The 17,978-nt window shown below is 42.3% G+C and overlaps 1 protein-coding gene across 1 annotated transcript in view; it reads left to right on the plus strand.

Moving 5' to 3' along the window:
* LOC110489372 (scaffolding CK1 anchoring protein H-B) overlaps window positions 1-5,763 on the plus strand; it is a 39,733-nt gene extending 33,970 nt beyond the window's left edge. The window contains exons 11-13 of the mRNA XM_090227531.1: window positions 8-1,208; window positions 1,466-1,971; window positions 3,147-5,763. Coding sequence (XP_090083657.1) covers window positions 8-1,208; window positions 1,466-1,971; window positions 3,147-3,167 — 1,728 coding nt within the window. The 3' untranslated portion in view covers window positions 3,168-5,763. The remainder of the gene's footprint in view (window positions 1-7; window positions 1,209-1,465; window positions 1,972-3,146) is intronic.
* Window positions 5,764-17,978: the final 12,215 nt, after the last annotated feature.

A 17,978-nucleotide genomic window follows, 5' to 3' on the forward strand; every position in this document is an offset into this window, starting at 1 on the left:
GCTGCAGGTGGCCAATGAGGAGGATGAGGAATCCGACATGCTACACACCACCTCCATCGTCCAACAGATCCTGGAGAAGAGATTTTCCCGGGAACCCTTCGAGTGGCGGAAGAAGGCAGAGGAGAACGAGAGAGAGAAGAAGAAGAAAGACGAAGAGAAAGAGGTTGTGTTGAAAGAGGAGGCTATGCCCCCCATAGTCGCCCCAGTATCGATAGAGCCCACCCAGCCGTTGAACATGAATGACCCTGCCAATAGACTGCAGTACTTCAAGGAGCTGGCTGCTAAGAGAAACGCATCCAAAGAGGCCGCGATGAAAGGACCACTTCAGAAGACACCAGACCTCTCAAACACTACTTCTTCCACCACCTCCTCCTCCATCACCACCTCTTCCCCCTCCTCCTCCTCTACCACCACCTCCTCCTTCTCCATCACCACCTCTTCCCCCTCCTCCTCCTCCTCTACCACCACCTCTTCCCCCACCCCCTCCTCCTCCACCACCACCTCTTCCCCCACCCCCTCCTCCTCCTCTACCACCAACACCTCCTCCTCCACCACCACCTCTTCCCCCACCACCTCCTCCTCCACCACCACTTCGTCCACCACCACTTCGTCAACCACCACCACTTCCTCCACCCCCAACCCTTCCCCCACCACCATCTCAGCCCCCAAAGTCCCCTCTTTCTCTGTGATTGCTCCAGAGCCTGCCCCGATGAAACCACAAGTCTCAGCCACACTAGAGCGAACACGCAAACTGTCCATCACCTCAAGATTCAAAACCTTTGAGCCTTCTACCACAGTCCAGAGGAAAGAGAGCAGCTCGGAGTCACAGAGGAAAGACAGCAGCTCGGAGTCACAGAGGAAAGACAGCAGCTCAGAGTCACAGAGGAAAGACAGCAGCTCAGAGTCACAGAGGAAAGACAAGGAGCCCAGTAAGATTCTGAAGCCTTTCTCTTCTCTGAAGCCGTTCAAGAGCTCCCACCCTCGCCGCGTCTCCTGCGATGAGGAAACGCTAACAACAGATGCCACGGACGCGGAGAAGAGCGAGCTGAAGAAATCTCGCTCCCAAAGCTTGTCCAGTATGTCTCGCGCTGAGTCCAAGGAGGGAAAGAACCTGGGCTCCAGCACCTCCCTCAACACCCTGGGAGGGGAAGGCAAGGTCGACACCAAGCCCCTGGACTTCCTGAAGAAGCAGACCCAGAAACTCAAAGGTATGTTGTACTGTCTGTCTGTCTGTCTGTCTGGTCTGGTCTGGTCTGGTCTGGTCTGTCTGTCTGTCTGTCTGTCTGGTCTGTCTGTCTGTCTGTCTGGTCTGGTCTGTCTGTCTGTCTGTCTGTCTGTCTGCCTGTCATCCTTTATTTTTTAATTGCTGTGCTAATGATCTATAAAACAAATTCCCTTCAGAGCAATTAAGATTTGAATTTATTAATGAGTAAATTTGTTCATTCGTTCATTCTTTAATACAAAGGCTTCCTGGGACCCAAGGACAAGAAGAGCTCCGGGGGTGTGACATCGGCGTCCAGCGGAGACAACAAGACGATGAGAACTGTGGTGGAGAGCTCCGAGGAGTCTGGGGCCGCAGCTTCACGCCTAGGCTCCTCGTCTACTGCCGACGCTAAAGCCACAGACTACGTGACTTCCTCAGACAATCACAAAATGACAGGTCCGTCTCGATACCAGACCTCCAGCGGCTCGGTTCTGTTCAGTAGCAACCTGAGAGATGACACCAAGGTCATCCTGGAACAGATTTCTGCCAATAGCCAGAAGAACCGTCTGGAGAGAGGAGGAGGAGGAGAGGAGGCCGGAGGGGAGAAGGAGGTAGACATGGCAGGAGAGAAAGGAGGGTTGGAGAGGAATCCGTTGCTTGGGAGGAACCGCATCCTAAGGCCCCAGGGCAACCCTCAGGAGAGAGACAGCCTTCTGAAGAGGATGGAGAGCATGAGGAAGGAGAAGAAGGTCTACAGCCGTTTTGAGGTACTCTACTGTAGTAGACAGGAGGTCTGAATGAAGGAAGAGGAGAGGGGGGGAGAGGGAGGCTATATGGAGTGTAGAGAGGTGTAAGGAGTTGAGTTGAGGAGTTGATGTTGCTATTGAAAGATGTTACACAAAATTATTTGTATTGTTTTACAGATAGTTTGATAAGGATAAGGGGGAGGATGAGAGAGGGGGGTGGAGTGGGGTGAGGAAGCGAAAGGGGGAGGATGAGAGAGGGGGGTGGAGGGGGGGAGGATAAGAGAGGGGGGTGGAGTGGGGTGAGGAAGAGAAAGGGGGAGGATGAGAGAGGGGGGTGGAGGGGGGGAGGATAAGAGAGGGGGGTGGAGTGGGGTGAGGAAGAGAAAGGGGGAGGATGAGAGAGGGGGGTGGAGGGGGGGGAGGATAAGAGAGGGGGGTGGAGTGGGGTGAGGAAGAGAAAGGGGGAGGATGAGAGAGGGGGGTGGAGTGGGGTGAGGAAGAGAAAGGGGGAGGATGAGAGAGGGGGGTGGAGGGGGGGGGAGGAAGGGAAAGGGGGAGGATGAGAGAGGGGGGTGGAGGGGGGGGAGGATAAGAGAGGGGGGTGGAGTGGGGTGAGGAAGAGAAAGGGGGAGGATGAGAGAGGGGGGTGGAGGGGGGGGAGGAAGGGAAAGGGGGAGGATGAGAGAGGGGGGTGGAGGGGGGGAGGAAGGGAAAGGGGGAGGATGAGAGAGGGGGGTGGAAGGGGGGGGAGGATAAGAGAGGGGGGTGGAGGGGGGGAGGATAAGAGAGGGGGGTGGAGTGGGGTGAGGAAGAGAAAGGGGGAGGATGAGAGAGGGGGGTGGAGGGGGATGAGGAAGGGGGGTGGAGGGGGATGACGAAGGGAAAGGGGGTGTGAGGGGGATGAGAGAGGGGGGTGGAGGGGGATGAGGAAGGGGGGTGGAGGGGGATGACGAAGGGAAAGGGGGTGTGAGGGGGATGAGAGAGGGGTGGATAGAAAATGAGGAGGGGAAAGGAGGAGGATGAGAGGGGTGGAAGGGGATGAGGAAGGGAATGGGGGATAATGAGAGAGAGGGGTGGATGGGGATGAGGAAGGGAAAGGGGGTGAGAGTGGGGGTGGATGGGGATGAGGAAGGGAAAGGGGGTGAGAGAGGGAGTCAAATTGTATTCCACTCACTGTTGTTCCTGTTGTTCTGCAGATGGGGAATAACCTGGGATAACTAAAGATGGCTGAGGAAGCTATTGACTGGAAGCTTAGTGTGCGAGGAGGGCTCCCAAACACACACACCATTCCCAGTTCACCAACAGATGTGGCAAACGCATCATCAGAACCCCCGAAAGAGAGAGAGAACACAAAACACAACAACAGTAGATAGCTTTGTCATCAGACTGCAGTCTTCCTGGATACAGTCAGACACAGTTCTAAATCTTTTAAAAAACGGACTACAAAAAACACAAGTTGAAACTGTACCCATATGTGTGCCAAAGCTGGTCTTCTCTGGTTGGTTATGTTGCCTTATATGGATTCTATGGGACAACTCTTCACTAATTCACTGCAACCCTTCATCAAACACCTGGAGTGAGAGAGAGAGAGAGTGTGTTCATGTTTTACTGCAGGAAAGCAACTGAAAACATGCCCAGCCATAAACCATGCCTGTACAGACCTGCAAACTCCCAGTGTGTGTGTGTGTGTGTAAACTGGTAATGCTGAAAGTATGTCTGTGGGTTTACACAGCGCCACGTCACTCACCAAACTCAGCACTATTATTAACCCGTCTCTGAAGTAGACAGAGGAGAGAGAGGGAGAGAGAGAGAGAGAGAGAGAGAGAGAGGGAGAGAGAGAGAAGGAGATAGAGAGAGAGAGAAGGAGAGAGAGAGAAGGAGAGAGAGGGAGGGAGAGAGAGAGAGGGTGAGAGAGAGAGAGAGATAGATAGAGAGAGAGATAGAGAGAGAGAGATAGATAGACAGAGAGAGAGAGAGAGATAGAGAGGGGGGGGGAGAGAGACAGAGAGAGAGGGAGAGAGGGGGGGAGAGGGAAAGAGAGACAGAGAGGGAGAGAGAGAGGGAGACAGAGAGAGAGGGTGAGAGAGAGGGAGAGAGAGGGAGACAGAGGGAGAGAGGAAAAATACAGATTGAAGGAGCTGGAACAAGACAGACCGACAGTCAGTAAGAAAGAGAGAGAGGTCTTTACAAAAAGTATTTTATTAATTAATCAGCAGTACTTTAGATGACAAGTTGACATCAATACTGTTTTGTTTCAGCCCTGTGTGAATACAGGTTCCTTGAAAACATCCATCCTTCAGTTCCTTTACTTCCTGGTCTGACCTTAGAGAGTTGGATTGGGTCTGACCTTAGAGAGTTGGATTGGGTCTGACCTTAGAGAGCTGGATTGGGTCTGACCTTAGAGGGTTGGATTGGGTCTGACCTTAGAGGGTTGGATTGGGTCTGACCTTGGAGAGTTGGATTGGCTCTGGCCTTGGAGAGTTGGATTGCGTCTGGCCTTGGAGAGTTGGATTAGGTCTGGCCTTGGAGAGTTGGATTGGGTATGGCCTTAGAGAGTTTGATTGGGTCTGGCCTTAGAGGGTTGGATTGGGTCTGGCCTTAGAGAGTTGGATTGGGTCTGGCCTTAGAGAGTTGGATTGGGTCTGGCCTTAGAGAGTTGGATTGGGTCTGAGTGATATTTCCACCACAAAATCTTCACCTATCCAGTGTAGTTAGGTCAGACATCACTTTGAGGAAGGATGGTAAAGAAGGTAGGTAGGAAGGAAGGAAGGAAGGAAGGAAGGAAGGAAGGAAGGAAGGAAGTATCTAAAATGTTGGAGCAGAGCTGTATCTTATATAAGAGCATTCAAACTGACACGCCTTAAGACTCTGTCTGTCTGTCTGTCTGTCTGTCTGTCTGTCTGTCTGTCTGTCTGTCTGTCTGTCTGTCTGTCTGTCTGTCTGTCTGTCTGTCTGTCTGTCCACTACACCAAAGACGTGTAAATACCATTTCCAAGTACATGAACACACTCTGTAAAAAACACTTAGTGAGGGAATATAGTTCTGAATAACGAGTTCATGATAAGGGCTCTTAGTGTAAATATTGTAGTTAGATAAAACAGGCTTGTTGTTAATACTGTAACAAGTGATGGGTGATAGCCTATCACCAGGCATTGGTTGTGTCATCTACATTATGATTAATAACTGTAATGAGACAGTCGTAATATCAGAATTAAAGAGACAGAGCACAGGAGGTTGGTGGCACCTTAATTGGGGAGGATGGGCTTTTGTTGTAATGACTGGAGTGGAATCAGTGGAATTGTATGAAACACATCTAACACAGGGGTGTGTATTTGATGCAGTGGTGGGAAAAGTATTCAATTAAACAACTTTTGTAAAAGTAAAGATACCTTAATAGGAAATAACTCAAGTAAAAGTGAAAGTCACCCAGTAAAATACTACTTGAGTAAAAGTCTAAAAGTATTTGGTTTTAAAAGTAAAATGTAATTGCTAAAATATACTTAAGTATCAAAAGTAGAAGTATAAACCATTTCAAATTCCTCATATTAAGCAAACCAGACTGCATAATTTTATATATTTTTTTTTTTATTGACGGGTAGCCAGGGACACACTCCAACACTCATACATACAGATGAAGCATTTGTGTTTAGTGAGCCTGCCAGGCCAGAGGCTTAAGTACTTTACATCACTGGTTTGATGCCATTCCATTTGGTCTGTTCCAGACATTGTTATGAGCTTTCCTTCCACTTAGAGGAAGGAAGGAAGGAAGGAAGGAAGGAAGGAAGGAAGGAAGGAAGGAAGGAAGGAAGGAAAGATGCATCTCTAAAATGTTGGAACAGAGTTGTATCTTATATAAACTGCCACGCCTTAAGTCTCTGTCTCTGGCTGTCTCTTTCTGGCTGTCTGTCTGTCTGTCTCTGGCTGTCTGTCTGTCTCTGACTGTCTCTTTCTGTCTGTCTCTGTCTGTCTGTGTCTGTCTGTCTGTCTGTCTGTCTGTCTCTGTCTCTGTCTGTCTCTTTCTGTCTGTCTCTGTCTGTCTGTCTGTCTGTCTGTCTGTCTGTCTGTCTGTCTGTCTGTCTCTGTCTGTCTCTTTCTGTCTGTCTCTGTCTGTCTGTCTGTCTGTCTGTCTGTCTGTCTCTGTCTGTCTGTCTGTCTGTCTCTGTCTCTGTCTGTCTCTTTCTGTCCACTACACCAAAGACGTGTAAATACCATTTCCAAGTACATGAACACACTCTGTAAAAAACACTTAGTGAGGGAATATAGTTCTGAATAATGAGTTCATGATAAGGGCTCTTAGTGTAAATATGATGGATGGGTGATAGCCTATCACCAGGCATTGGTTGTGTCATCTACATTATGATTAATAACTGTAATGAGACAGTAAGTAATATCAGAATTAAAGGGATAGAGCACAGCGGAGAAATAAGGTTCTCTTTTAAAATTCTATTGAGGTTTATGATGTCATGTTTTAACAAAAAATGTATTGTAATAAAGTCATGTGGCCAAAGCTGACACTGACTTGTGTGAGTGTGTGGGTTGGTGGGTGGGTGTGGGTGTGTGGGTTAGTGGGTAGGTGTGTGGGGGTGGGTGCGTGTGAGCAGAGTGGCATAGTGTATTATGAGGTAAAACTCTGTGCCTGAACTTAATAAAACAGCGACACCATAAACTACACATCCATCTACTGTACAACGCTGCCATCTACTGTACAACGCTGCCATCTACTGTACAACGCTGCCATCTACTGTACAACACTGCCATCTACTGTACAACGCTGCCATCTACTGTACAACGCTGCCATCTACTGTACAACGCTGCCATCTACTGTACAACACTGCCATCTACTGTACAACACTGCCATCTACTGTACAACGCTGCCATCTACTGTACAACACTGCCATCTACTGTACAACACTGCCATCTACTGTACAACACTGCCATCTACTGTACAACCCTGCCATCTACTGTACAACACTGCCATCTACTGTACAACGCTGCCATCTACTGTACAACGCTGCCATCTACTGTACAACGCTGCCATCTACTGTACAACGCTGCTATCTACTGTACAACGCTGCCATCTACTGTACAACGCTGCCATCTACTGTACAACGCTGCCATCTACTGTGTGTATGTGCTTATGTTACTATGCTCATGGGGTACCTGAAATCCCCACAAGGAACATTCTCCCTCATGGGGACATTTCCCAGGTCCACACGAGGACAAAGGCTATTCTTAGGGGTTATGATTGCAATTAGAGTTAGGGTTTAGGAGTTAGGGTTTAGATTTAGGGGTTAGGGTTTAGTTTAGGGTTAGGGTTTAGTTTAGGGGTTAGGGTTTAGTTTAGGGTTAGGGTTTAGTTTAAGGGTTAGGGTTTAGTTTAGGGTTAGTGTTTAGTTTAGGGGTTAGGGTTTAGTTTAGGGTTAGGGTTTAGTTTAGGGTTAGGGTTTAGATTTAGGGGTTAGGGTTTAGTTTAGGGTTAGGGTTTAGTTTAGGGTTAGGGTTTAGATTTAGGGGTTAGGGTTTAGTTTAGGGTTAGGGTTTAGATTAGGGTTAGGGTTTAGATTTAGGGGTTAGGGTTTAGGGTTAGGGTTTAGTTTAGGGTTAGGGTTTAGATTTAGGGGTTAGGGTTTAGTTTAGGGTTAGGGTTTAGATTAGGGTTAGGGTTTAGATTTAGGGGTTAGGGTTTAGTTTAGGGTTAGGGTTTAGATTTAGGGGTTAGGGTTTAGGTTAGGGTTTAGATTTAGGGGTTAGGGTTAAGGTTAGGGTTAGGGTTTAGTTTAGGGGTTAGGGTTTAGATTTAGGGGTTAGGGTTTAGTTTAGGGGTTAGGGTTTAGATTTAGGGGTTAGGGTTAAGGTTAGGGTTTAGTTTAGGGGTTAGGGTTTAGATTTAGGGGTTAAGGTTTAGTTTAGGGGTTAGGGTTTAGTTTAGGGGTTAGGGTTAAGGTTAGGGTTTAGTTTAGGGGTTAGGGTTTAGATTTAGGGGTTAAGGTTTAGTTTAGGGGTTAGGGTTTAGTTTAGGAGTTAGGGTTTAGATTTAGGGGTTAGGGTTAAGGTTAGGGTTTAGTTTAGGGGTTAGGGTTTAGATTTAGGGGTTAGGGTTAAGGTTAGGGTTAGGGTTTAGTTTAGGGGTTAGGGTTTAGTTTAGGGTTAGGGTTTAGTTTAGGGTTAGGGTTAAGGTTAGGGTTTAGTTTAGGGTTTAGGGTTTAGTTTAGGGTTAGGGTTTAGATTTAGGGGTTAGGGTTAAGGTTAGGGTTAGGGTTTAGTTTAGGGGTTAGGGTTTAGATTTAGGGGTTAGGGTTAAGGTTAGGGTTAGGGTTTAGTTTAGGGGTTAGGGTTTAGTTTAGGGTTAGGGTTTAGTTTAGGGTTAGGGTTAAGGTTAGGGTTTAGTTTAGGGTTAGGGTTTAGTTTAGGGTTTAGTTTAGGGGTTAGGGTTTAGTTTAGGGTTAGGGTTTAGATTAGGGTTAGGGTTTAGTTTAGGGGTTAGGGTTTAGTTTAGGGTTAGGGTTTAGTTTAGGGTTAGGGTTTAGTTTAGGGTTAGGGTTTAGTTTAGTTTAGGGTTAGGGTTTAGGGGCTAGGGGTTAGGGGTAGGGTTTAGGGGTTAAGGAAAATAGGATTTTGAATGGAAATCAATTTTAGGTAATAATAATACCAATAATACAAAACGTGTGTGTCTGTGTTTTATTTAATGTTTAATCCCCTCCAAACTCAACTAACTCCTCCCAGTCTGGTCTAGATAGTACAGCAGGGGTTAGAGGTTAGACAAGGAAGTGTACAGCAGGGGTTAGAGGTTAGACAAGGAAGTGTACAGCAGGGGTTAGAGGTTAGACAAGGAAGTGTACAGCAGGGGTTAGAGGTTAGACAAGGAAGTGGTTGAGGTCATGTCATGTGTTATTACAAGGTCATAGTCAAGCTTCGTCTCACTGTAATTTCCTCTGTCTGTGGTTTCGGTAAAGAAGACAATGAAATACCCGTGTTCACTCAGAGGTTTATGTGAAAATGAAAAGATTGTGGTCAACACCACTGCTTTTGTCCAACACGTGATCCCACGGTCTGTCTGTTTGTCTCTAAAATACACTCTATCCTTCCTCCTCAAATTTGTTTGTTGTTTGTTTGTCTGGCTGTTGGTTTCTCTGTTGTCTCTTCTCAGGATTCTGGATTGTAAGAAAAGGTTAAAAGGTCATGGCTTCATCTCACTGTCATTTCATCTGTCCGTGGTTGTGGTCCTGTACAGAAGAGAAAGGATACCCGTGTTCATTCTGCGTCATTTGATGACAGAACAAAGTTCCCAACCACTGTCTTTCTCCCGCCTTCTAGAAGAATATAAGAGAACTTATGCACGGGAATTAAGTGACATTTCTGTTGTAAATCAATGAGCATGCGATGAGGCTAGACCTATCATATTCTTGTACAGTGCCTTGCGAAAGTATTCGGCCCCCTTGAACTTTGCGACCCTTTGCCACATTTCAGGCTTCAAACATAAAGATATGAAATTGTATTTTTTTGTGAAGAATCAAGAACAAGTGGGACACAATCATGAAGTGGAACGACATTTATTGGATATTTCAAACTTTTTTAACAAATCAAAAACTGAAAAATTGGGCTTGCAAAATTATTCAGCCCCCTTAAGTTAATACTTTGTAGCGCCACCTTTTGCTGCGATTACAGCTGTAAGTCGCTTGGGGTATGTCTCTATCAGTTTTGCACATCGAGAGACTGAATTTTTTTCCCATTCCTCCTTGCAAAACAGCTCGAGCTCAGTGAGGTTGGATGGAGAGCATTTGTGAACAGCAGTTTTCAGTTCTGTCCACAGATTCTCGATTGGATTCAGGTCTGGACTTTGACTTGGCAATTCTAACACCTGGATATGTTTATTTTTGAACCATTCCATTGTAGATTTTGCTTTATGTTTTGGATCATTGTCTTGTTGGAAGACAAACCTCCGTCCCAGTCTCAGGTCTTTTGCAGACTCCATCAGGTTTTCTTCCAGAATGGTCCTGTATTTGGCTCCATCCATCTTCCCATCAATTTTCACCATCTTCCCTGTCCCTGCTGAAGAAAAGCAGGCCCAAACCATGATGCTGCCACCACCATGTTTGACAGTGGGAATGGTGTGTTCAGGGTGATGAGCTGTGTTGCTTTTACGCCAAACATAACGTTTTGCATTGTTGCCAAAAAGTTCAATTTTGGTTTCATCTGACCAGAGCACCTTCTTCCACATGTTTGGTGTGTCTCCCAGGTGGCTTGTGGCAAACTTTAAACAACACTTTTTATGGATATCTTTAAGAAATGGCTTTCTTCTTGCCACTCTTCCACAAAGGCCAGATTTGTGCAATATACGACTGATCCCACCTCAGCTGTAGATCTCTGCAGTTCATCCAGAGTGATCATGGGCCTCTTGGCTGCATCTCTGACCAGTCTTCTCCTTGTATGAGCTGAAAGTTTAGAGGGACGGCCAGGTCTTGGTAGATTTGCAGTGGTCTGATACTCCTTCCATTTCAATATTATCGCTTGCACAGTGCTCCTTGGGATGTTTAAAGCTTGGGATTTTTTTTTGTATCCAAATCCGGCTTTAAACTTCTTCACAACAGTATCTCGGACCTGCCTGGTGTGTTCCTTGTTCTTCATGATGCTCTCTGCGCTTTTAACGGACCTCTGAGACTATCACAGTGCAGGTGCATTTATACGGAGACTTGATTACACACAGGTGGATTGTATTTATCATCATTAGTCATTTAGGTCAACATTGGATCATTCAGAGATCCTCACTGAACTTCTGGAGAGAGTTTGCTGCACTGAAAGTAAAGGGGCTGAATAATTTTGCACGCCCAATTTTTCAGTTTTTGATTTGTTAAAAAAGTTTGAAATATCCAATAAATGTCGTTCCACTTCATGATTGTGTCCCACTTGTTGTTGATTCTTCACAAAAAAATACAGTTTTATATCTTTATGTTTGAAGCCTGAAATGTGGCAAAAGGTCGCAAAGTTCAAGGGGGCCGAATACTTTCGCAAGGCACTGTATATAAGGCTAGACCTATCATATTCTTGTATATGAGGCTAGACCTATCATATTCTTGTATATAAGGCTAGACCTATCATATTCTATGGTATGTTGTATATGAGGCTAGACCTATCATATTCTACAGTATGTTGTATATGAGGCTAGACCTATCATATTCTACAGTATGTTGTATTTGAGGCTAGACCTATCATATTCTATGGTACGTTGTATATGAGGCTAGACCTATCATATTCTATGGTATGTTGTATATGAGGCTACACCTATCATATTCTACAGTATGTTGTATATGAGGCTAGACCTATCATATTCTACAGTATGTTGTATATGAGGCTAGACCTATCATATTCTACAGTATGTTGTATATGAGGCTAGACCTATCATATTCTACAGTATGTTGTATATGAGGCTAGACCTATCATATTCTACAGTATGTTGTATTTGAGGCTAGACCTATCATATTCTACGGTATGTTGTATATGAGGCTAGACCTATCATATTCTACAGTATGTTGTATATGAGGCTAGACCTATCATATTCTACAGTATGTTGTATTTGAGGCTAGACCTATCATATTCTACAGTATGTTGTATTTGAGGCTAGACCTATCATATTCTATGGTATGTTGTATATGAGGCTACACCTATCATATTCTACAGTATGTTGTATATGAGGCTAGACCTATCATATTCTACAGTATGTTGTATATGAGGCTAGACCTATTATATTCTACAGTATGTTGTATATGAGGCTAGACCTATCATATTCTATGGTATGTTGTATATGAGGCTACACCTATCATATTCTACAGTATGTTGTATATGAGGCTAGACCTATCATATTCTACAGTATGTTGTATATGAGGCTAGACCTATCATATTCTACAGTATGTTGTATATGAGGCTAGACCTATCATATTCTACAGTATGTTGTATTTGAGGCTAGACCTATCATATTCTATGGTATGTTGTATATGAGGCTACACCTATCATATTCTACAGTATGTTGTATATGAGGCTAGACCTATCATATTCTATAGTACGTTGTATATGAGGCTAGACCTATCATATTCTACAGTATGTTGTATATGAGGCTAGACCTATCATATTCTACAGTATGTTGTATTTGAGGCTAGACCTATCATATTCTATGGTACGTTGTATATGAGGCTAGACCTATCATATTCTTGTATATGAGGCTAGACCTATCATATTCTTGTATATGAGGCTAGACCTATCATATTCTTGTATATGAGGCTAGACCTATCAGATTCTTGTATATGAGGCTAGACCTATCATATTCTACAGTATGTTGTATATGAGGCTAGACCTATCATATTCTACAGTATGTTGTATATGAGGCTAGACCTATCATATTCTACAGTATGTTGTATTTGAGGCTAGACCTATCATATTCTATGGTACGTTGTATATGAGGCTAGACCTATCATATTCTACGGTATGTTGTATATGAGGCTAGACCTATCATATTCTACGGTATGTTGTATATGAGGCTAGACCTATCATATTCTTGTATATGAGGCTACACCTATCATATTCTTGTATATGAGGCTACACCTATCATATTCTTGTATATGAGGCTAGACCTATCATATTCTTGTATATGAGGCTAGACCTATCAGATTCTTGTATATGAGGCTAGACCTATCATATTCTACAGTATGTTGTATATGAGGCTAGACCTATCATATTCTACAGTATGTTGTATATGAGGCTAGACCTATCATATTCTATAGTACGTTGTATATGAGGCTAGACCTATCATATTCTACGGTATGTTGTATATAAGGCTAGACCTATCATATTCTATGGTACGTTGTATATGAGGCTAGACCTATCATATTCTACAGTATGTTGTATATGAGGCTAGACCTATCATATTCTACGGTATGTTGTATATGAGGCTAGACCTATCATATTCTACAGTATGTTATATATGAGGCTAGACCTATCATATTCTACAGTATGTTGTATATGAGGCTAGACCTATCATATTCTACGGTATGTTGTATATGAGGCTAGACCTATCATATTCTACAGTATGTTGTATATGAGGCTAGACCTATCATATTCTTGTATATGAGGCTAGACCTATCATATTCTATGGTACGTTGTATATGAGGCTAGACCTATCATATTCTATGGTACGTTGTATATGAGGCTAGACCTATCATATTCTATAGTACGTTGTATATGAGGCTAGACCTATCATATTCTATAGTACGTTGTATATGAGGCTAGACCTATCATATTCTATGGTACGTTGTATATGAGGCTAGACCTATCATATTCTATAGTACGTTGTATATGAGGCTAGACCTATCATATTCTATGGTACGTTGTATATGAGGCTAGACCTATCATATTCTACAGTATGTTGTATATGAGGCTAGACCTATCATATTCTACGGTATGTTGTATATGAGGCTAGACCTATCATATTCTACGGTACGTTGTATATGAGGCTAGACCTATCATATTCTACGGTATGTTGTATATGAGGCTAGACCTATCATATTCTATAGTACGTTGTATATGAGGCTAGACCTATCATATTCTACGGTATGTTGTATATGAGGCTAGACCTATCATATTCTACAGTATGTTGTATATGAGGCTAGACCTATCATATTCTACGGTATGTTGTATATGAGGCTAGACCTATCATATTCTATGGTACGTTGTATATGAGGCTAGACCTATCATATTCTACAGTATGTTGTATATGAGGCTAGACCTATCATATTCTACAGTATGTTGTATATGAGACTAGACCTATCATATTCTACGGTACGTTGTATATGAGGCTAGACCTATCATATTCTATGGTACGTTGTATATGAGGCTAGACCTATCATATTCTACAGTATGTTGTATATGAGGCTAGACCTATCATATTCTATAGTACGTTGTATATGAGGCTAGACCTATCATATTCTACGGTATGTTGTATATGAGGCTAGACCTATCATATTCTATAGTACGTTGTATATGAGGCTAGACCTATCATATTCTACGGTATGTTGTATATGAGGCTAGACCTATCATATTCTATAGTACGTTGTATATGAGGCTAGACCTATCATATTCTACGGTATGTTGTATATGAGGCTAGACCTATCATATTCTATAGTATGTTGTATATGAGGCTAGACCTATCATATTCTACAGTATGTTGTATATGAGACTAGACCTATCATATTCTACGGTATGTTGTATATGAGGCTAGACCTATCATATTCTATAGTACGTTGTATATGAGGCTAGACCTATCATATTCTACGGTATGTTGTATATGAGGCTAGACCTATCATATTCTATAGTACGTTGTATATGAGGCTAGACCTATCATATTCTACGGTGTGTTGTATATGAGGCTAGACCTATCATATTCTACGGTATGTTGTATATGAGGCTAGACCTATCATATTCTATAGTACGTTGTATATGAGGCTAGACCTATCATATTCTATGGTACGTTGTATATGAGGCTAGACCTATCATATTCTATGGTACGTTGTATATGAGGCTAGACCTATCATATTCTTGTATATGAGGCTACACCTATCATATTCTTGTATTTGAGGCTAGACCTATCATATTCTATAGTACGTTGTATATGAGGCTAGACCTATCATATTCTATAGTATGTTGTATATGAGGCTAGACCTATCATATTCTACAGTATGTTGTATATGAGGCTAGACCTATCATATTCTACAGTATGTTGTATATGAGGCTACACCTATCATATTCTACGGTATGTTGTATATGAGGCTAGACCTATCATATTCTTGTATATGAGGCTAGACCTATCAGATTCTTGTATATGAGGCTAGACCTATCATATTCTACAGTATGTTGTATATGAGGCTAGACCTATCATATTCTACAGTATGTTGTATTTGAGGCTAGACCTATCATATTCTACAGTATGTTGTATATGAGGCTAGACCTATCATATTCTACGGTATGTTGTATATGAGGCTAGACCTATCATATTCTATAGTACGTTGTATATGAGGCTAGACCTATCATATTCTACGGTATGTTGTATATGAGGCTAGACCTATCATATTCTATAGTACGTTGTATATGAGGCTAGACCTATCATATTCTACGGTATGTTGTATATGAGGCTAGACCTATCATATTCTATAGTATGTTGTATATGAGGCTAGACCTATCATATTCTACAGTATGTTGTATATGAGACTAGACCTATCATATTCTACGGTATGTTGTATATGAGGCTAGACCTATCATATTCTATAGTACGTTGTATATGAGGCTAGACCTATCATATTCTACGGTATGTTGTATATGAGGCTAGACCTATCATATTCTATAGTACGTTGTATATGAGGCTAGACCTATCATATTCTACGGTGTGTTGTATATGAGGCTAGACCTATCATATTCTACGGTATGTTGTATATGAGGCTAGACCTATCATATTCTATAGTACGTTGTATATGAGGCTAGACCTATCATATTCTATGGTACGTTGTATATGAGGCTAGACCTATCATATTCTACAGTATGTTGTATATGAGGCTAGACCTATCATATTCTACGGTGTGTTGTATATGAGGCTAGACCTATCATATTCTACGGTATGTTGTATATGAGGCTAGACCTATCATATTCTATAGTACGTTGTATTTGAGGCTAGACCTATCATATTCTATGGTACGTTGTATATGAGGCTAGACCTATCATATTCTTGTATATGAGGCTACACCTATCATATTCTTGTATTTGAGGCTAGACCTATCATATTCTATAGTACGTTGTATATGAGGCTAGACCTATCATATTCTATAGTATGTTGTATATGAGGCTAGACCTATCATATTCTACAGTATGTTGTATATGAGGCTAGACCTATCATATTCTACAGTATGTTGTATATGAGGCTACACCTATCATATTCTACGGTATGTTGTATATGAGGCTAGACCTATCATATTCTTGTATATGAGGCTAGACCTATCAGATTCTTGTATATGAGGCTAGACCTATCATATTCTACAGTATGTTGTATATGAGGCTAGACCTATCATATTCTATGGTACGTTGTATATGAGGCTAGACCTATCATATTCTACAGTATGTTGTATATGAGGCTAGACCTATCATATTCTACAGTATGTTGTATTTGAGGCTAGACCTATCATATTCTACAGTATGTTGTATATGAGGCTAGACCTATCATATTCTACGGTATGTTGTATATGAGGCTAGACCTATCATATTCTACGGTACGTTGTATATGAGGCTAGACCTATCATATTCTACGGTATGTTGTATATGAGGCTAGACCTATCATATTCTACAGTATGTTGTATATGAGGCTAGACCTATCATATTCTACAGTATGTTATATATGAGGCTAGACCTATCATATTCTACGGTATGTTGTATATGAGGCTAGACCTATCATATTCTATGGTGTGTTGTTTATGAGGCTAGACCTATCATATTCTACGGTATGTTGTATATGAGGCTAGACCTATCATATTCTACAGTATGTTGTATATGAGGCTAGACCTATCATATTCTACGGTATGTTGTATTTGAGGCTAGACCTATCATATTCTACAGTATGTTGTATATGAGGCTAGACCTATTATATTCTACAGTATGTTGTATATGAGGCTAGACCTATCATATTCTATGGTATGTTGTATATGAGGCTAGACCTATCATATTCTACGGTATGTTGTATATGAGGCTAGACCTATCATATTCTACGGTATGTTGTATATGAGGCTAGACCTATCATATTCTACGGTATGTTGTATATGAGGTTTATCTACCATCTCTATTTGCATAGGTAGACCGGAGTAAAGGTTATTGGCCTTGGGTTCAGAGGTTTATTTGAAAATGAAAGAATTGTGGTTAGTAACACTGCTTTTGGCCACCTGTCAACTATATATGGTTTATGAATGTTCAAACTATCCCCTTCAACTCTACAAGCAACAACTTGCCTATCTGCATGTTGTGTTGTCATGGTGAAGCACCTGTAGCCATCCAATGGAAAACTATGGTAGGTCAGGAGGGCAGGCTGAGATGCAACCATGGGATTGAGAATGCTGACTTCAGGGGGGGGGGGGTTGCAGCTGGCCCGCTGGGACAGGGGCGACCTCCAACACATGGAACAACCATTTGGTGTTTACTTGATAGCTACCTAAACAAATAGCTAGCTAGAACAAAGATAAGTTCATTAAAAAGATTAAAAACAATACAAACAAATGGAAGGGCCACCCTGATCATCAACAATGTCACCAAGGAGGATGCTGGGAACTACACCTGTGAGGCATACATCATTCACCAGGATCCCTCCAATAGGATGGCGGGAGAGCTATAGGTTGCATGGGTTTATTCCTGCTCTTCAGTCAAAATCAAATCAAATCAAATGTTATTTGTCACATACACATGGTTAGCAGATGTTAATGCGAGTGTAGCGAAATGCTTCTAGTTCCCGCTAATGCAGTAATAACCAACGAGTAATCTGACCTAACAGTCATCACCACTTTTGGAAAAAATATGGTGAAAAACCAAGTGTACGAGTAGCACTCTGGAATAATTAATAATTAAGAGAATTAAGAGAATTAAGCATTATCAAAACCTTTTCAAATGAAATAATTGGCTAAATGAAGTGGTAAAAATTGGTATACTGAAATAAGATGGTAATGAACTACCTTACTAATTATAATGTAATTGCCATTATCTTAGAATGACGTATTTCTTCTGCCATATTGATATTAATGTCATACACATATCTGAAGATATTTCCATTGTTGTTTAGATGAACGTCTGTCTACCTGACTCAGGCAGCACAGTTCATGCTTCTCTATTCACTGGTAAGATGCTGACCTCACTCTCTACACTAGATAGAGGACCACAATGGAAACAACTCTCTTTTTGGTATATATGTTGCCTATATGTCTATTTTCTGACAGGGAAAAAAGCTTGGTAAGATTTAG

Source organism: Oncorhynchus mykiss, chromosome 30 (genome assembly GCF_057628025.1).
Source record: "Oncorhynchus mykiss isolate SJ-2025 chromosome 30, ASM5762802v1, whole genome shotgun sequence".
NCBI classification, from domain to species: Eukaryota; Metazoa; Chordata; class Actinopteri; order Salmoniformes; family Salmonidae; genus Oncorhynchus; species Oncorhynchus mykiss.